Source organism: Sceloporus occidentalis, unplaced genomic scaffold, assembly GCF_023333645.1.
Source record: "Sceloporus occidentalis isolate IW3139 unplaced genomic scaffold, rSceOcc1.0.p SCAF_6, whole genome shotgun sequence".
Taxonomy (NCBI): Eukaryota; Metazoa; Chordata; class Lepidosauria; order Squamata; family Phrynosomatidae; genus Sceloporus; species Sceloporus occidentalis.
The window spans coordinates 24860612-24882267 of NW_028316986.1; the positions used below are offsets into that span (position 1 = coordinate 24860612).

Genomic DNA, 21656 nt, shown 5'->3' on the forward strand with positions numbered 1-21656 from the left:
TCTGCCCTCTCTCTACAGGCATGTAACTGTGCTACACGATAAGTGAATTCATCGGAATTTCCAGACAGGAGTAGGCACACCATTCCCTACCCCAAAGGGATGTGGGAGTTTCAATGCATGGCTGCCCCAGCAGGACTAGCTTGAACACTGCACCTGAATCACCAACTCAACATGTTGTCAATGTATGTACATGGCTCTCACCACCCCAGAGGAGATGGTAAGAACTGCAGTTCACAATGGCCACCCTGATAGGCATGGCTCAAGGACATGGCTTCAAGCTCCCCAAATATGTTAAGTAGTTGTTGCACAACGGCATCTGGGATTGGGGAGGGACTAGGGGGACTGCCATGGCCTCAAGAGCACCGTTTGGGTTCTGACGTGGCTGCTAGGCAAGCGAGAAAATGCCTGTTCTCATTCACACAGCAGCTGTGTCAGTCCCACCAGGTGTACCACCCCACAGGATGTAGACCCTCTCTGGGGTGTCACTTGCTGCAGTCTGCAGCCCCCTCACCCACTTAGTGATGCCACTGCTGTTGGGTCCCCCTCCCTTGTCTTTTCCTTGCTTCATGAGACATCCCTCTCTCTTTCTCCCATCTCAAAAGTACGTCCTCCATCAGTGCCAAGATTGGGTGCCAACGTTGAAGCCAAGGTAAAACACTAGATGTGTGGGTACACAGGCCCTGGCTTATGAATAAATGTAACACCATATATTCAAAGTTATGTAAATGTCCAAAGAACAAAGTAAAAAAAAATGATGCTGACCCACCCTTTCTATCTGGTGTTGGACATGCCTTTCAACCCACCCACCCAGTCATGCGAATTTACCTCTCAAATCTGGCAACAGAACACACATTAAAAAAAAAATCAAAAGATATACTGCTTCTTCCCCCAAAATAGATTGAAATTCAGGATAGTTTTTTTTAATCCCAATTAATTCTCTGCCATCCCACTTTCCAGCTGTTTTTAAAATGTTCTAGTTTCTCTTCTCCAATTTCTCACCTTCATCCTTGCTTACAGTACTTCAGTTTGGGGCAAACTGAATTCAAAGGTTTGTACACAATTAACTCAGCAGTGGGAAAGAACAGGAGGAGGAAGAATCTTGTACACTTAAGCACAAGCAAACTGTTGCTTTTCTTCTTCATTAATAACTTTTGCCCTCTTAACCACACTCTGCTGTTATTTGACCACAAAAATCCAGGGGTTTTACCTGTGAAATGCTGGAGGAAATGCTAATTTATTATCAGATTTGGATGAAGCCTGTATCTTTAGATTGAAATGCAATATTTTACATGTGTAGATTCAGCTCAGGGCTACAGCAGCTTTCTAGGTGTGACTGTGGGCACTATGTTGCCGTAACATAAAGGCTATCTATTAAGTTGATTGCTATGTGAGAGAATTCTAAGGTGAGGTCCTGCTGGCAATGACTTAAAGTGTCAAGAAGGACACTGTGAAGTAACCTTTTTGCTCCCTGTAGCTGAAATAAATTCTTTGGGTTTTGGTGTGATGATTGCAATTCTCTGTCTTGTTTCAGCAGTAAAATGCCTGAGCCAATCAGCCTCCAAAGTGTTATTAACTACAGTTAATGCCAGGAGTGTTTACATGGCATGCACATCACAGTAATCTCCAACAAGAGAAATTTTATTAAAGTCCTAAATCTTGGCTTGCTCACTCTTTCTCCCCAGGATCTGACACGTTGCTGCTACCTCCAGGCATATGAAAGCACAAGGATGTGTTTCTTACAAAGCACAGCATGGGTGAAATTGTATTCAAAGGCACTGAGTGAATAACGTTGCACTTGTTGGTCTTCAGGAAACAGCAATATCATGATTCACACAACCACCTGTGATGCAGAAAAGTTACCATATGCTTTCAGATGGTTTCAGGGACAAAAATAATAGGTGGGAGCACAAAAGTAAATGGTTGCAAGTTGGACTTCTGCTCATCTTGGCCTAGCAGAAGACAGCAGAGGAAATCCAAATCCATTACTGGCTGGAACGATCCATGCTATGCTTGGCAGCTACAACAAATATCCAGTGATACCTGATGTCACTCATCACTATCACCATTACCATCTTGATATCAGTTCTCCATAAGTTTACTGCCATGCCCATTCTCCAGTCTTTCTTTTTGTAGAATCATCAAACATGTTTTCCATTCTACAGTTTTAAATGTATTTAGTCTTTTAAATGCCATTAGAAGGAGGAAGAATGAAGATATGAGAAAGGAACATCAACAATCTAAGATATGCAGATGACACCATACTACTAGCAGAAAACTTCACAGACTTGGAACAATTACTAAGGTAGGCAAACAAAGAAAGTGCAAAGGCAGGCTTACTGCTTGCTGAACATAAAGAAAGCAAAAATAAAGACCATGGAGGTTCTACATAGGTTCAACCTAGATAATGAGGAAATCAAAACAGTTAAAGAGTTTGCGTACTCCGCATCAAACACTGATAAGAATGGAGAATACAGTCAATAAATAAGAATACTAGGAATAAGAAGAGCAGTCATGAAAGAACTAGACAAGATCCTACCTAAAATGTAAAGATATACAACAGAACACTAACGTCAGAATTGTCCAAGTCATTATATTCCCTATCACCACGTATGGATGTGAGAGCTGGACAGTGAAGAAGGCCGACAGGAAGAAAATAAACTCGTTTGAGATGTGGTGCTGGAGAAGAGTGCTGTGGATGGCCAAACATACAAATATATGGATTTTTAAACAGATCAAGCCTGAACACTCCCTGGAAGCCAAGATGACAAAACTGAGGCTGTCATACTTTAGCCACATAATGAGAATGCACAACTCGCTAGAAAAGACAATAATGCTAGGGAAGATAGAAGGCAGCAGAATGAGAGGAAGACAGCTGCCTATAAATGGATAGACTCAATCAGCGGAGGTCATGGGTCTGAATTTACAGGACCTAAGCAGAACAGTTGGAGATATCTTATTGAAAGGGTTGCCATGAGTTGTGGTCAACACAAAGGCAATGAACAACAACAGCAAGTCACTATTCATAGCTGCTTATAAATCTGTAGCTTTATTGAGCAGTTTACTAAATGATTTGTGGGCTGTACACCAAATTCACAGTGCTTCATGGAAACTGTTCTAGTTAGGGCTGCCACAGTAAAAATAGAAGACAGTTCCTGTATTTTTAATAGTTATGTTGAAGAGAGAATTTCAGCAGGTGTTGCAATGGTTGTATGGCAGGCAACATGTACTGAAATTCCTATACAACCATTAAAGATAAAGGAGTCATCTCCAGTTTTCATTCTGGCAACCTTAATTCTAGGTTTTTCTTCTCGTTGCTCCCTTGTCAGGGTGAACTGTCTCAGTATAAATAATACATTTATGGTAGTCTGCTCTTGCATTGTTGCAGTGCAGATACTTCATGAAGCTAGTGCTGCTTAACAGTATTTGTTTATTTTATAAACCACACACACAACAAGGCAGTTTATAATGAGATTAAAAGAAGACACAACTAAACACCTGAAAACAAAGTTAAAAACAATAAATGACTTATCATGTAAGAACACCCATAATTTAAAACCGTGTAACAAGAAGGATAAAAATGCTGTGCACCATTAACAAAGGATCTAAAGAAATTATTCCCAAACTTTGGTCCACCAAGTGTTTTGGACTTCAACTCCCAGAGACCCCAATCACCATGGCCAAAAGCCAAGAATCCTGGGAGTTGACGTCCAAAACATCTGGAGAACCAAAGTTTGGGATTCTAAAGGATGAAGCAAAGAAAAACAATGCCAACGGATTTACAAAATTCCAGTAGCTATAACTGTTTATGGTCACACTAAAGATTGGCAGGATGAGAGAGCTGAGGGGGCAGTGCTTTTAGGACAGATTACAGTCTTGCCTTTTACCAGGGGATGGCTCCTTTTTAAATAAGAGTTAAAGTGTAGTACTTACACTGAGCCATGAAAAAGCTGACTCAGGTTTTTTGGGTCACTTTTTGCACTACAATTTCTAGACTTATACATGGATATATACAGTATATTCCACTTTAACTGTCATAGTTCTAGCCTATGGAATTCTGGGAATTGCCATTCAGGGAGGCCTATTTAGAATCCTCAGCCAAAGAAAGCAACCCCCAGAATTCCACAGGATGTTGCCATGGCAGTTAAAGTGGAATCACATTGCTACACTTGTGTGTTGTGAATGGGCCCTAGAACTGCAGAGGGCTAACCCTTTTGTTTGTCTGTCTGTTTTACCAAATCAGGATTCTGGAAAAACAATTTGGATTAAAAATAAGAAATGTGTGTCCACAGTGCACCTGTGAGGAGGGTTCTTTTGGTGCCGCTGTTAAAATCTGGCAATGTGGTACAAAGTTCTCTCATGGTCCAGATCAGGGGTAGGCAACCTGCGGCCCGCGGGCCGAATGCGGCCCGGCGAGGCCTTGGGACCGGCCCCAGCCCAGTCCCGCCGCCGATTGCCGCCGGGGCCTTTGGGGGGGCAATTGTCTATAGAAGCCTCAGAAACATGCATTTATGTTAACATTTTTTTAAAAATCAGCAAATTTTTTTGCGTGTCCTCCATTTTTTTAAAAAAGTGTCTTCCATTTGAAAATTTTGTCCTACATTTGTCCTAGTTTATTTATATATTTAATTTTTTTAAAAAATTATTTAATTATTTATTTTTTGGCTTCGGCCCCCCAGTTGTCTGAGGGACAGCAACCCGGCCCCCGGCTCAAAAAGATTGCCTACCCCTGGTCCAGATTCTGCAGGAATAGACAGGGGACTTTCTAACCGTTTTAGGCTAATGTGTGGACCATAGCTTATTTATCCACTCATTTTTGCATTTCTGGATGTTCCAACATGATGGCTGGCTTGAAAAAAAATGGCTCCAAAACATGTTTCAAAGTAATTATTTTGAGTATAATAGACATGTTTTTGCTATCATCAATTGGTATATATATATATATATATATATATATATATATATCATCCATATAGCCTTTCTGTATCATTTCTAATATATATATTAGATGATCATACAGAAGCAACAGAAGCCATCCTATGTCACAGAGAGTAACCTGAAACCCCATCCTTCAAAGGTTCAAATAAATTTCAGGCACATTTCAAAACTTTCCATTTTGTGTGGTCCATTTTCAGAGAGGTGCTTATAACATCTGGCAGACTTTTGAGCGTGAAATCGGTAGACCTAACTGACATGCCTAAAAACTAGGCAGATGCATTAAAATATCTCAAGTGAGCTGGGAAATGAATGAGGCTCAGAGGAGGAATATTGCATAAGGGTATTACCATATTTGTCAATCTATTAGCAACCGAAAATATACTTCTAGTCACCCATCTCCCAAAAAAGAGGGTGAAATGGAGAAATGTGCACCTCTTGAATGCAAGAGCTGAAGAATACTTTCTAGTCTTTCAGTTGCAATGAATCTGTGCACGTCTATAAATCCCTTTCTGTTGTAGCTGCTAAATGGGAAAGGGGGGCATTAAAAACCAGGAGCATGACAAGACTGGATCTAAATGAGAACAACAAAGCATATTCATGGCAGCAGGACATATTTAAACCCCAGCCCTTGTATCTGTAAGCAGAAAGATCATCAATAAGAGGCGGCGTGGGTGGTTTAATTTGCACAGAGTTAAGTTTAAAAACTGTTGAAAAGCAGCTCTGCCCTTATTGTTTTTAAACATTAAAAAGTAAAATAAAACAGCTTGACAGAAGCAGAATCTTCCTGGCATGAAGAAGAAGGAAAGCAGGTGATGGGCTAGAAAGCTGAACAGAACAGGACTCATGCGAAGCCAACAAAGAAGAAAAATGATATGACAAAGGGAGGTTATTTAGGCTTACAATAAACATGTGCTTCCAAGAAATTAAATTTTATGCTCCTATTAGTCATTCATTCTGCTTACTGTTGAATCAGAAGCACTTTTCATCTATGGGACTAATATACAGAGGGCTCAACATAAATCAGACTAGGAGAAAGAGGAACTGTTTGATCAGGCATGCACATCTCCACTCACTTGATCATCTGGAGGTGAACATCACCTCCAGGCAACCATGCAGGGACTGTGAATAAACACTTGCACAAAGAGTGGGCAATATATTTTTGGGTCAATGGCGAAAGTTCCACCCCTGGGATCCCTTTTGCATCCTCAAAGCACTCTGATCCCCATTTTTTCATCACACAAGTTTTTTGGTTTTTTTGCCCCTGAACAGCCTAAACTGGTTCCAAATCACTGATTTTCCCACACAAACCCAATTTCCCTAAATATATTGAAACGTCAGGAATAATTAGGAATGATGTCATATCATTTCTAATCAAGATAGGAGTAACAGTATGAGACATGGGATGGGCATGCAAGGGGAAATAGCCCCTGCCCTATTTGTAGTTGCTGACCCTTGTTTTAAGCTACCCATGAGCCAAATGTTACTTAACTTGATGAGTGCTGAAAGCTACACAAATCACAGGCTGCAGCTAAATAAATAAATAATAAAAATTTTATTTATATACCGCCCTTCCTCAGATCAGGGCGGTTTACAACATTTTAAGACATTACAACATTTTAAAACACTAAACACCGGTTAAAAACATTACAATAAAAACAGAAAAGCAGAAAAGCCCTGGGTTAGAATCAATGCACTTTGGCACTGCTCTAACAGCCAAGGCTCAGTGTTATGGAATCCTGGAATTTGCAGTTTTGTGAGATATTTAGCCTTCTCTATCAGAGAGCTCTGTTGCCACAACACACTATGGGCTCATTCCCACTTACATTTAAACCAGTTTGCAAGTCACCTTCGCTTCGTGTTGGTAAACTGATTCCAAAGGGTCCTTCGTTCCCACTATGAAAGCCTATCTTTTCATTATTTCCTTGCAATCGCTTCTTTTTTTGGCATGATTCTCATCCCCACTAGTTTGCGCTGCTTCAAAATGCATGTCAATCATCTGTGCGTCATCAGTGATGTAAGGAGCAGCCCGGGAAGCCTGCCTTGGGAACTACATTTATATATATTTTTAAAATAAATTGATAGAAGAATCGATTCATTGGTTTTGCAACTACTTGCCTCACTGATTGCAAGTAGCTGCAAAATTAATGGATCAAATATTCTATCAATTTTATTTAAAAAAAAAATCATGCACCACATCACAAACAGCACTGGGAAGGAATGGTGGATCTACCAAAAACTGAGGAGGGATGGTAAACACCCCTCTCTCATTAGCCCCTCTCCTGCAGAATGATGCGATTCAGATCCTTCATTCCCACTTATTGAACATGCATCAGAATCGATTATTTTAAAAAGAACTAGGAAAAAGGGTTTTTTTGCATTTGCCTCACTTCATCGCGATTGAAACTGATCACAATAGGATCACTTTAGGGTCACTATAAGCTGATCTCAAATGGAAACGACAGTCATATAACCCGATTAGCAATTTGCTTTAAATCATAGTGGGAACACGACCTACAAATCTTAGGATTCCATAGGAAGGAGCCAAGACAGTTTAAGTGATGTCAAACTGCATTAATTCTGCAGCATGGCAGCAGCTCAGATTTAATAATAAAAATAATAGGATTTATTTATATGCCGCCCAATCACTGGGAATCCGGGCGGCTTACAACAGAGGAGATCACAGATGGTTCCCTGCCCCCAGGCTTACAATCTAAAAAGACATGACACAAAAAGAGAAGGGAATGGTGAATTACCATGTCTTATTCTGCCTCCCCTTGCTTTCCCAGATTCTGATGTGGTCATTCCAGGTTATACTGTGGCTGCAAGCCAATCTGTTCCTGAAAAATGAAAACAGCTTCATCTACTCAGGAGATCAAGTAACCCTGAAACTCAGCTCCATCAGAGCTAGCCTGGAAGAAGAGACTCCTCCCTCCATAACTGTCATCTTCGGGCCTATGAGAGAGTTGACCAGGCAGGCCCAGCTCCACCAGGGCTAGTCTGGAATAAGAGACTCCTCCCTCCATAACTATCATCCTCCGGCCTGCGAGGGAGATGACCAGGCAGGCCCACCTCCACCAGGGCTAGCCTGAAGAAGAAGAGACCTCCCTCCAGTCCATTTGCCTTGGTCCAGGCCTCAGAGGGCTGGACCTGATCCCCTTCCCTCTCACCATTCCCTTCTCCTTTTGTGTTGTGTCTTTTTAGATTGTAAACCTGAGGGCAGGGAACCATCTGTTATCTCCTCTGTTGTAAGCCGCCCGGATTCCCAGTGACTGGGTGGCATATAAATAAATCCTATTATTATTATTATTATTATTATTATTATTATTACAGTTGGCCCTCGCCTTATGCGGGGATCCGTTCCGGATCCCTCCGCGTAAGGCGAATTCCGCCTATGCTCAAGCTCGCTCGTGCACGGTGGCATGGAAGTGCGGCGGCGCGCGGGGCGCAACGGGCGCACGCCCATTCAATTGAATGGGACGCGCCACCCCTTCCGCCCTGCGCGCGCCCCACAGCTTGAGCGCATAAGCTCAAGTCCACGTAAAGCGCGCTGGCGTATGACGCGGGCGCGCTGTATTATTATTAGCATCATCATCACAGGGGGAAATCCCTGTAGACTAGATATGAAAATGCATGCCTTCTCTAGATATGATTGACTACAACTCCCATCACAGCTGACTATTTGCCATGCTCACTGGGCTGATGAGGGCTGGAGCTACAAAACAGTAGGATAATCACAAATTCCTCATCTCCAGGTGTAAACCTCCCCAAAGAAGAAATTTAGATTGATGGCCTACCAGACAGATTCTAGGACTACTAGTACTAACAGGTAACTTTTCCAAGCTCTGCTGTCACTATATCCTAGGGCAATCAGTTAAATAAATCATGTGTTGTATGATATGGTGTCTTCATTTGTATGGTAAGAACCTACTGCAGACAATTCTGTTGCCTGAACCTCTATATTTATATTAAAAATTTGATATGTCACTCACTAGCTGTCATTATTCTGTTTCAGTGAAGGAAAAAAAGGACCAGGCTTGATCATTTAAGTTCCTGTCTTCTGTAACTTTTTCCAGTTCTATGATATTCTTATTGTGACTGGGACAACACAATATTCCAAAATGTGGCCACACCATAGATTTATATAAAGCCTGTTGGCACTGTGGTATAGTGGTTTGAGCGCTGAACTATGACTCGGGAGACCAGGTTTTGAATTCTGGCTCGGCCATGGAAACCCATTGAATAACCTTGGGCAAGTTACACTCTCTTAGCCTCAGAGGAAGTCAATGGCAAACCCCCTCTGAACAAATCTTGCCAAATAAATCCCATGATAGGTTCACTTTAGTGTCACTATAAGTCAGAAATGACTTTAAGGTTTCCACAGCTGAGCAGGGATTCAGACTCTAGACCCTGGTGTCCCAAAGTCCTAGTGTAACACATCAACTGTGGAAGAGGGTGGGGAAACATTTAGCTCTCCAGAAGATAGACTGCAGCCCCATAAATCTGGACAACATGTCCAACTATGAGGAATGCTGGGAGACGTAGTTCCTTATAATAATTGCCTCTCTCTCTCTCTCTCTCTGTGCCTTCAAGTTGCCTTTTGACCTAAGGCAACTCCATGGATTTCATAGGGTTTTCTTATGCAAGGAATATTCAGAGGTGGTTTTGCCAGTTCCTTCCCATCCAAGGATACTACCCCATCCAAATAATAAACATGGCTGATGCCACTTAGCTCTCAAGAGCAGATGGGATCTTATTACTTTAGGTTATTTTGGTTGCATGTCTTCTAGTTGTTTCCAACTTAAGGTGAAAAGACTCTAAGGAAGATTTGTTCAGAGGGGTTTGCCTTTGCCTTCCTCTGAAGCTGAGAGAATGTGACTTGCCCAGGGACAACCAGTGAGTTTCACAGCTGAGCAGGGATTCAAACTCTGGTCTCTAGAATCATAGTCCAATGCTCAAAATACACCATGCTGACTGTTCTTCAGGGTATGCAGGCTGCTAAACTCACATCTAGTCCACACTAGCCTAACAATATCTGGAATGTCACATTTCTCATCCATGATATAGGAGGAGAATGACTGAAAGAGAAAGAAGCAGCTGGAACAAAAGTGATAGTGCAGATAAGCTGAAAGGCTGTTGTAAGGCCAGGCCTTCCAAGCAACAACCTATAGAGAACCAAGACAGAGGATAGCTATTCTCCTACTGTACAAGAAAGATACCAACCTAAAAACTTGTTACTTGTAAAGAATACCTTTTTGCACCAACTAAGGCATACCGTATATACTCATGTATAAGTCGACCTCATGTATAAGTCGAGGGCAGGTTTGGGGGCCAAAATCTTGGATTTTGATATGACCCTTAGATAAGTCGAGGGTAAAACTTAGGGATGTGTAACAAAGGATCTAAAAGATGAAGCAAAAGAAAACAGTGCCAGAGAACTAGCAGTGATTAATTTCTGTACCTTTATAACTTTCCATAAATTTCCTTTGTATATTCAATCACTTTTAGCTTGAATTATGCTGTGTAAGAAGCTCTCATTTTCTTTGCACAACTCGTTTTGTAGAGAGCAAAAGCTAATTTTCCTATTTTGAAGTACCTACTGTTTTAACAGTGGGATGGATGGGAGACTTTTGCTTGGATTTATTGCAATATCACACACATATAATAAAGTAAGGAAAAGCCTGACTTTCTGTACTAGAGGTACAGTGGTGAAAGAAGTACAGCAGAGAGAGGTAAGATCTTTGTCCCTCTGAAGAGAACACAGAAGTAGCACCAACACTCTACTCTCTCTGGAGGCCTTTTGCAATGCCTGGATGGAAAAAAGGAACTACGGTGGCCCTTTGAGGCTTTCCTGGTGCAGCAGAGAAGCAGCCACCGTCTGCCAAGGAAGGGAAGTACCAAAAAAAGCCCCTGCCGGAGCTGTTTTTTTTACTGTCAGGCATTGCAATAGAACAGACCATTGGAGACTTCTTCAGCAAGAAGGTTGGGGTGTCCCACCAGGGTATCTTTAACTATTAAACAAACCCCTATCACCTCTCTGTTTCTCTTGCCATTCCTTCAGCTTTGGCCAGAAAAAAGCCTTGCAAAGGAGGTTTGAGATAGAAGGCTGATCTGGTGAGTTTAAGAGATCAATGATACTTGCTGAAATGAAATACTGAGTGTAGTTTCCAAATATCTTGAGTACTTCCTTTCCTCTATATGACAGCTTCAGGAAAAGAGATTCCACCTCAACTTTAGGGGAAACTTCCTGACAGTAAAAGCTGTTAGCTGTGGAACACACTCCTTCAAAGTGTGGTGGAGCCTCCTCCTTTGGAGGTTTTGAAACAGAGGCTGGATGGCTATCTGTTGGGTATGCTTTGATTGAGAGTTCCTGCATGGCAGGGGGTTGGCCTGGATGGTACTTGAGGTCTCTTCCAACTCTACTTTCCCATGATTCCCCCTATTTCTCTTTCTCCCAGCCTTGCAAAGGAGCTTTGGGATGCAAGGCTCATCTCTCCCCATTTCTTTCCCCCTGCCTTCCTCCGACCCCAGCCTTGCAAAGGAGCTTTGGACTCTCTCTTTTTCTCCTGGTTTTGGCGATCCCAGCCTTGGAAAGGGGGACTGACCCTTATATATGTCTATCCCAGGATTCTGAAGCCCATTTTGAGGCATAAATTTTTCGACTTATAGTCGAGTATATACGGTAACTAAATTACATTACAACTCTATCACAATGAGGATAACTTTACGTCTTTTGGTGTGGATTGTAACTGCTTTGCAGATACTTAAATAATTACAGATTGCTTGTGGCTTCCTTTGGTAAGTCTGCTTTAAATCATTGGCCAGCTTCTTGTAACATTCAGATGTTTTAACAAAGTTAACTAACAGTAAGCATTTAGTTACTTTTGAATAGTGAGTAAGTAGTAGTTTAACATGTGTAACAAAAAATGTAACTAGCTAAGATATATATATATATATATATATATATATATATATTATATATATATATATATATATAGAGAGAGAGAGAGAGAGAGAGAGAGAGAGAGAGAATAGTAACTGTAACTAATTCCTTTTTTGAAGTAATTCTCCAAGTTCTGCTACTAACACAGTGTCAAACTGGAGTAAAACATTGAAAAGAACAGCAAATACTCCATGGAGGAATTTCTGTCCTATGCAGAACAAATGCAAAGGTAGTCCTTGACTTGCATTACTTTTGTCAGCCTTTTGTTGCTGAGCATGCTATGTTGATTTTGCATTGATGTACAATGAAAAGGAGCACAGCTTAGTCATGCTGGCTCACGCTAAACCAATCTGCAGTACTGGATGGTTTCCAGAAGAATGTCAAAAATCATTCTCCCTGTCACTACCAAGGCAGAAACAATTGGATTTCTGTTTCTGAAAGTGAAATGGCTTTTTAAAATGGATTTCAGCAAGAAAAACCACCCAGGATCCAACCCTCCACCAGCTAGTACACATACTGTTAGTCTGGTAGAAACAAGAGCTGACAACACTGAATTATTGCAGAGAAGCTGATTCCTTCTACCAGATGGATTATGTGAACACAGAGTTTAGGATCCAGGGATCCACTCAACTTCTCAAGTGATTCAGGCAGCTTCCCCCTCCTTGGTTTCTGGCAATCATTTTAAAATTGCTTCCTCTAATATTCTGATCTACCCATTTTGCCACCTAGAAGCTGGAGCAAGCTTGTTTGTCTTCAGGTATCTCATTTTTGTTTTTAACTTGTACTGTTTAATTCATTTCATCATTAGCCATTTTAAGTCCTATTTTGGAGGAGGGAAAGTGGGATAGTGTGGTGTAGTGGTTTGAGTGTTGGACTATTGTGTTTATCACACTGAGGTTTTGGGGGATTTTTGGAGCTCAGATCCGGGGTGACTGTGGGTCCACAATGCGAATTCATGTCATAACATGAATATGTTATCAGATGAGATTCCTTTCTATGGGCACTCCTTCCGTGGCGCTTCCGCAGTGATTCCAAAGTGACTCCTCATTTTGGTAAAATCGGAAAAAAAGTGAATTCACAGAATTCGCTTTCAAGCTCACTTCAATTTCACTTTGAATTGGTTTGGTGCGGAAGATCACTCCAATGTCGCCCCCCCTTGCCCCCCTGCGTCCAGCTCCTTCATCCCCCCCTCCTCCTTCATGCCATCTCATCCTCTCTGCTACCCTGAGACCTATCCCATCATCCCCTGACTGCTCCTTCAGTCCGATCCTGGCTCCAGTGACCCCCTGCAACCTATCCCATCATCCCCTGCCTTCTCCTGCATCCGAATCCTGGCCCCAGTGACCCCCTGCCACCCATCCCATCATCCCCTGTCTGCTCTTGCATCTGAATCCTGGTCCCAGTGATTCCCTGCCACCCACCCCATCATCCCCTGCCTGCTCCTGCATCTGAATCCTGGCTCCAGTGACCCCCTGAGACCTATCCCATCATTCCCTGACTGCTCCTGCATCCGAATCCTGGCTCCAGTGAACCCCTGCGACCTATCCCATCATCCCCTGACTGCTCCTTCAGTCCAATGAAGGATGGCAGCTAAGGAGGGGGCAGGGAAGGAGGACAGCATCCAGACCCCCACTGTGCATGCGCAAGGGTCCCAATTCGAATTGTTGGATCCGCATGGTATGCACCGCTGTGGTAATACAATTTGCACTCACTCTGCTTTGCATGAATCCGCATCACGTAACTTGCCTTGGATTTGATCCCCCTCAATTCAGAAGGGCAAAGGAAGGGCAACCAGGTATGATAAAACATTCACGTAACGTGAATTCGCATAGCTGAACCAGGAGTCACCCTGGATCTGACCTGCAAAAAGCCTCATGTGATATACTCCTATGACTCTGGAGATCAGGTTTCGATTCCCAGTTCAGCTATGAAATCCTCTAGGTGACCCTGGACAAGTCACATGCTCTCAGCTTCAGGAGAAGGCAATGGAAAACCTCTGAACAACTCTTGCCAAGAAAACCCCTTGATAGGTTTCACCTTAGGTACGCCATAAGTTGGAAATGACCTGAAGCCACACAACAACAACAACACAACAACATCAAATTTAATAATATAAACCTAAGAAGCAATGCAGCCCTCACTAAAAAATGTCCTGGCTGTAGTAATGAAGGACTGGGTACAGACCACTTCTGCCATCAAAAATCCCTTTTTGCAATCAAAACCCTATTTTGCCAGTGATATATGTCTACAGAAGGGCCAAAAAAAGAGAAGATGTAGCAAGGTGAAGGAGAAGCTGACAAACCTCCTCCAAGCCAGAGAGACAGCTACAAGTCTGCCACAAAGCTGATCTGGGAAATAATTATAAATAATTCCCAGTGTTTCCAAACTGGGAGGGATTTGGATTCAATAGAGCTTCCACAGGAACCTTGGTCTTCTTGGCTGGTTAAGACTGTGGTCTAAATTGGTATCTAAATTATAACACTACACTGTTATAACGCAATATTCCACATTAACTGCCATGGCAACAGCCTGTGGAATTCTAAGGTTTGTAGTTTAGTGAGGCCCAAGAGCTCTCTCAATGCCCCTCCCTAAACTGCAAATCCCAGGATTCCAGAGGATGTTGCCATGGCTGTTAAAGTTGAATATAGCACTGTAACAGTATAGTGCGATTGGGTCCTATGACTCTACTTCAGGCTCCTGTGATCTGAATAGAGTTTGGAAAACATATATGCTGGGGCTGTACAGTGACCATGATGACTAAGGGATTTTAGGAGTTTTGGTACAAAAACGGAAATTTTCCATGCTCTGGAAAGGAAGCTATCCTATTCACTGCACTGCCAACAAAGCCCACATGTGCCCTAGCATAGAGCAATCTGCTCAGGGAGGGGTTATTCAAGCTATACTGTTTTCTTTGGCAATAGCAAAAACTAGTACAAAAATTTAATAAGGGAGAGCATTATAGTTGTAAGTGAAAGTATTAGACAGACTGAAGAGTACTGTATGAATATCTGGAAGGGGGAGTGACTCCCAGTGGTGACCTACACATTGATGGGTATTCCCTGGAGAAAAAGCAGAATCTGCTAATGTAGCTGTGCAGAATCTGACACATTTGAGATAAACATTTCAGCTCTTGACCTTGTGAAGTTTCTCATTTAGAAGACTGTCTTTCTCTCACCATTTTTCCTTCAGAATTGAAAATGCTGTTTCCCAGGACAATTTCAAAACCCTATATATTAAAAACTCTATGCGATGGGATATATATAGATATAAATATATATGAATGATCCTAGTGCACACACAACACGAGAGAACAGATGTTTTCCATTAGCTCACTGTGTTATGCTGTCCTCAATTCCAACTACACTGAACATCGATGGTGTGTTCATTCCAATATTTCTTTAAGGGCAAATGTCTAATTTGCTCCTGGGGGACAGAAATGACACGTTCAATTTTGCAGAAGATTTGAAGCAAAAATGCCAAGAGACAAGATGTTTCAGCTGTCTCTTTGCATGTGCACTGCAGAACATAACTTAATCATCTACCTGGGAAGGTTTGTAAGGCTCTATATGCTGAAGGCGTTCAGCCAATCCAGGATCAAATTACTAGAGCAAGTTCTTCTGCGAGTGGCCATATTTGGTAAAGCATGGGCTTAGCTAAGAGTACCGGCAATGGCAAAGAGAGTGGGGCATAGCAGTCAAGTGAAAAAGGCTTAAAATAATACAGTACTGCAAGATGCAGGAATAGATGCCAGCTTATGCAACAGGATCTGTGATATAAAAAAGCTCCGACAGGGTAACAGTAACAGCTAGCAGCCAAACTGACAATGAAACTTTGAGTAGAAGAAAGAGTCCTTAATATTTCATACTGCTCAACTGCCCCTACATACCATTTTTTGGTACGGATCTGTAGTAAATCCCATTTCAATCTTTTCCAGAGCCTCCAAAAGATTTTGTATTATAATTTCCAGAATCCTTCAGTCAACATGTCCAGTGGATTATAGGTATGGGGGGAATAAGGTATGGAATCCCCAATCCACAACATGAAATGCTGTTAAAACTGTGACAAACATCTGCAGCAATAGTATTTATGCCATCTGAGTCAGACTCTAAAACCAAACACAACACATGGAACTATTTTAAAAGAGAAAATAAAAGACTTACCAGCCTGCAACCAAATCTGTTCTAGAGTAGTCCACAGCTGCATAGGCCCTTGCTTCAAGGCACAACTGGGCATGGTTACTTCAGACATGGCTTGTTCCAGCCGGGAAGCTGCGATGGAAGAGGCTCGCTGAGAACCTGAAATGCATACACAACACTGATGAGACAAAATAAGGCACACTGGTCCTTAAGGAAGTGCCCAAATCCCAATCAGGTGGATTAGATGCTGGCAAAACATCAGGAAGAAACTCTTCTAGAACATGACCACATAGCCTTAAAAACCCACAAAAAACTACAGGTGGATAAGAACTTGTATTGAACCAACCAAATATAAGCAAAACTTCTGAAGAATCCTTCAAGACCGGCAGCTCTTCCACACTGCAGAAATAAAGCAGTTTGATACCACTTTAACTGGCATGGCTCCATCCTGTGGAATCCTAGCATTTGTAGTTTGGTGAGGTATTCAGCCTGGTCTGTCAGAAAGGTCTGATGCCTCACCAAACTATTAATCCCAGGATTCTGTAGGACAGAGTCATGGCAGTTAAAGTCACATCAAACTGCTTTATTTCTATAGCGTGGATATATCCTTAATCATAATACTTTTCTCAAGCTAACAGAGAGGGGTGAGCTCATTTCTCTGCCACTTTGCTAAGCCATGTCAACAATAAGAACTACTTTGGGAGTATTCCAAAAGCAGTTAGTTAGTCTGGGTTACACAAAAAACTCCCCACAAGGGAAATCCAAATTCTACTTCAGAAGAATGTGAATTCTACCACTTCTGTACTTTATGTAAACCTCTATATAGTCACATATTTTCTCCACTCTTTTGCTGTTGCACACAATTTATAACAAACCAGTATAGTATTATTTGCCTTGTTTGTTGCAGGGAAGAGAAATGAGCTATTTTTCTCAACTACCAAAAATTTTGTACAGCAGTTCCTTCTGCTTTTGAAATTGACCCAATATTATTCCCACACCCTGAAGACTAACTTCGAAAACATAAGGACTAGAATACTGGCTCTGTTTAAATTTGAAGTTGGGGGTTATGCTCAAGGTTATTTCTGATGCAGAAGAGTCCCAGTCCCAAATGAGAAAGCCATTTCCCCCCTCATTTTCTTCCTTTGCTTTAAAAAACATCCTAACTATCATCTCAAGCAGTGACCTGATGGCTTCAGCAGGATGGCAAAATTTCTGCGGGCAGGAATTTCTTGGAAACAGCTCTATACAATGATGTAGGATTAATCCCATGGGCATAACTAAGAAAATAAAAAGATTATTGGCTCTAGAAGATTGCCTGCTTCCAAACTCTGTCCACCAATTAAGGCATCATTCCACAGGAATAACGAAATTGTCATTCAATAGTAGAATATTAACTGAATAGAGAAGACAGACATTCTTTTGGCATGATCATTGGTTTGCTTATGGATTACCTTTAACAGGATAGTAACAGAGGTATTTCTGAGGCATAAAAGAGCAATTGTGATCAGAAAACACATTTATACACGATTCTTTGCTACATCCTCAGTGACCCTGCAGTGTCCTTCAGATGTTCCAGCAGCTCTTGCATGGCTGAAACTGTATTTAAATCATCCAGCTGCATAGGTGGGAGCTGACTCCTCAAGAGAAATACTGATATAAACGAGCCCCTACTGATGCAGATGAGTCATTTAAATGTCCTCCCAGCTGTGTAGGAACTGCGCAGGAACAGCATTCCAGTATCTAAATGGTACCTGCTTGGAAACAGAGCCATATCCACTATGTGATTCCATATATTAAAAAAATCTAAAGTAAAAAAATTAATTAAAAATTACCCAAAAGTTCAAATATTAGTAACCCACACTACCAAGACTTCATGTGAACCTGGAACCCTTGGACTCAAGGGTACAATACTGCACACTAGGACCATACAATGAAATACCAAAGTTAAAACAAGATTAAACAATCAACAAAATTAAAACCAGATTGAAGCATATATCATTAGACACAGAGAAGCACAACAATTAGCAGGATCCAGTGCACTGTTTTGATGAGACAGGCCTTATATATTCACTCATCAAATGCCTGGTGAAACAGAAAAGTCTTTACCTGTCAGCACAAAGAAAGCAGGGAGGATGCCAGTCTAACTTCTCTGGGAAGAGAGTTCCAGAGCCTGGATATTTAGAAAGGATGATAACCTCAGTTTACTAATTTTGGCTTACCTACCCATGGGATATTTCTTGGAACAAATAATGAAGTTGTCTCAGAATAGAACAGGATCCATACCTTTCCGTAAAATTCTGCATGGATCTCTATCTTGGGCAGTTGATAAAAACCAGGCAAGCCTAGGTTTGAAGTTTTTACAAGAACACACACACATAAAACAGCTCCTCTAGAGCTTGATCATTCTGCTGCATCTCAGTATTCTGGAGAGAGTGAATGCTCCATTTAGAGATAATAGTAGGATGAACTAAGGAGGCAGAATGGATGGATGCTAAATTAGCAACATGACTCATTTAGAGATGCAACAGGCAGTCTCCTCTATGGATAGAAACTTTGGGGTGCCTTATTAAAATTACTGTACTCTTTCTCTCATACAAGTGCAGGGGGAGTAACTTGTCAAATCGTAGATGGAGGGATGGTCTACTTTCATGTGCAAGTCTGCATGGAATTTAGGTTGCCAGAAGTCATGTTTTGTTTTTCTTACCAGAATCAGTATCATGGGCATCAGGGAGAGTGAGATACATGCTGTTATGCTTCTTGACTGGCAGTGTCTCCGTCAGGCTGCTTGCTTTCTCTGAATCACTGTAAGGGAATGACAATGGCAGCTATGTGATAGATGGTCACTTATGAAAAGCACAGGGTATAGCAGGCCTAGAAATGAGCATCAGTCTGATCCAATTGCCACCAGCTCTGAAAGCTGAAGCATCTGTGCATATGAGATAGTTGCTGTCAAAATTCGCTGCAGGGTGGGAGGGAGTTCTGTCAAAGGGATGGGAATTGGTTGTGTCAGTAGCAATACCATGCAAGACATTTTGACAAAGCAAATTGGCAAGGCAGAATAGGATAGTGATGCTGGTGGTGATGGGATGCACTCCGGGCAATTTGACACATTTCAGGAAAGCATGGTTTATTGCAGATGAAAATCTGGCTCACGCTCCTTTCCTAGTTGCACAAGAGTGAAGATCCTGTTTACACCCAGAATGACAGTCAGAAATCAAGAATCTGGGATACCACTTGTTTTATTAACAAAAGTTAAAACAATTTTTCAAGGAGTTATTTTTAAAAGCTGACCGATATCTAGAGATTTTAATTTGTTAATAGGTTAATAGTTAAAATTGTGAATTTTAAATGTTGATTGTTTTAATATGTGTATATCTTATTTGTCCTTTCAAACTGATGTGTATTTTAACTGATGGGTTTTAACTGATATAGTGTGTTTGTGAATTATTGTTGTTCCCCACCTCAATCCATGGGGAGAGGCAGATTATTAATATTATTGTTATTATTATTATTTACACTTGAAACCAAGTTTACTGAAAGACTTCAATCTCTCTCTTGGGGTGCATCTACACTGCAGAAATAATGTAGTTTGACACCACTTTAAGTGCTACAGCCCCATCCTATGGAATCTGGGATTTGTCATTTTATAAGGTTTCTAGCCTCCTCTGCCAAAAAGTTCTGGTGCCTCACAAAACAACAGATCCAAGGATTCTGTAGGATGGAGCCATGGCAGTTAAAATGGTGTCAAACTGCATTATTTTACAGAGTAGATGCACCTTGTGACAAAACGGTACTTTTGGAGAGGCCCTGCCTGGAAGCATGGGGAAAGGAAATCCTCAATGAAAGCATCAATAAACACTCTTAAACCAAAGCACCTGGTGTATGCTCATGGCATCCCAATATCAAGTTGATGTTCCTTTTCAAGGGGAGGATACCACAAAGGGTAAGATATGGATTATCTTTAGGAGTGAAAATTTGATAAGTAACCTGAAGATTCACAGGGAATGTCTTCCCCCACTTCCCCAGGATACACTTTGCTGAGATTATCAGCTAATTTATCCTGTTTTGAGAACCTGGTTACTATGTTAGATGAAAAGAAAGGTTTAGTACACACCCTGCCCTAGAGTACTGAATGTCTTTATCGTTTTATTAAAATGTGCCCATTTAAAAATGTGTCCTGGGGGTGTTGCATTGTTTTAAAGTGTATGGTTTTAAGTGCTTTTATCTTTTTAATTGCATTCTATTTTTAAACAAATGATCGGTTTTAATATCCTAATAATTTGATTCTATTTTAATTGTCACTTTTGCAAGTTTTTAATTGTACTGTGTTTTTAGACTGTAAACCACGGTGAGTCCCAATTTTGGGGAAAAGCAGGGTACAAATAATAATAATAATAATAATAATAATAATAATAATGGACTATGAAGCTCACCAAATCTTTTCCTAGGCATGAAGGGAACCATCCTATGTTTGCCTATGTAAAACACTTTAAGTGGAAGTGGACAGGAGGCAGGTCTAGAATAGTAGTGAGCATGGCTGGATTCCACAAACATCAAGCCACAGCAGTTAAAGGGGTGTCAACCTGGATTATTTCTGCTGTGCAGATGCAGCCAAAAAGATATAACAGGAAGGGATAAATAAAAGTAGCAAACATAAACATTTTCTCTAAACAGTGGTGCTTTATTTTTTTTAAGGCATTAAAGGTAACAGGAGTAGAACGGTAGTTGCTGTCAACATGCCAAACACTGACATTTCACCAGGGAGTTTATCAGACTCAAGTTTTGGATCCTGCAATTGCGCTAAGGAAGTGTAAAGAACGTTGTGAAATGACTGTTTCGCACAATGTCGCTTGCTTTTCCATCATTCCCCCATAACATTATGTTAGCGCTACAATTGCATGAAAGTTGCGATTTGCATGATGCGAAACCATGCATAGCGGAACTGCCTACTACACCAGCGCCTTCCGTTTCTGTCAAGCATTTTGCATCAAAATCCTTGCGCATGCCCTTTGGAGGCTTTGGTGGCATCATGACCTTTGTGCTTCCGGGGAGCGAGGGGGTCCCCCCCTCATCTTTAGAGTCTTATTTAGCGGAGGGGAGGGGGAGAAGGAAAGAGCCGAAGGAAAAAGGGGAATCTGGATGCAAAGGGTGACAGAAGGCAAAAGGGGAAATCAGGGTGGCTTTTGGTGGGGGGGGGGAGTGGAGAAAGTGATGGAGGAGGATGAGGAGGAGGAAGGAGCCGTGGGAAGAAGGGAGCCACGGAGGGCATCCTATAATGGAGCAGGAGGAGGAGGATGAAGGACCCAGGGCAGCTCAGAGGGAGGTGAGGGTCGGAAGGAAGGAAGAGGAGGAGGAGGATTGCCCAGGGAAATTGGGCTGTGGAGAGAAGCTGGGGATGTAGGGAAATGGATGCAGCAGGAACAGCCTCTTTTGACAATTTATGCACATGATTTTTGGGGTGCTTGCTTTCTTCTTGCTCCTGGAACTTAAGCGCCATTATTATTGTTGTTATTATTATTATTGTTTGTGTTATATGCGGATGCTACAGTCAGAATGCCTGCGCTGCATTTCCATTTTAATCCCAACTGATTCCATGGGTCAGTTGGAACTGACAGGTCACTCTGTCTCAGCCTCAGTGGAAGGCA

At 41.7% G+C, this 21656-nt stretch overlaps 1 protein-coding gene across 3 annotated transcripts in view; it reads right to left on the reverse strand.

The window, feature by feature from the left end:
* The window catches only part of TTC7A (tetratricopeptide repeat domain 7A), a 317709-nt gene that overhangs the window by 110007 nt on the left and 186046 nt on the right, over positions 1 to 21656 (reverse strand). For all 3 annotated transcript variants that reach the window (XM_089529137.1, XM_089529136.1, XM_089529135.1), the window contains 2 exons: positions 18716 to 18813; positions 16036 to 16170 (listed from right to left, as the gene is read on the reverse strand). In XM_089529137.1, coding sequence (XP_089385263.1) covers positions 16036 to 16170; positions 18716 to 18813 — 233 coding nt within the window. The remainder of the gene's footprint in view (positions 1 to 16035; positions 16171 to 18715; positions 18814 to 21656) is intronic.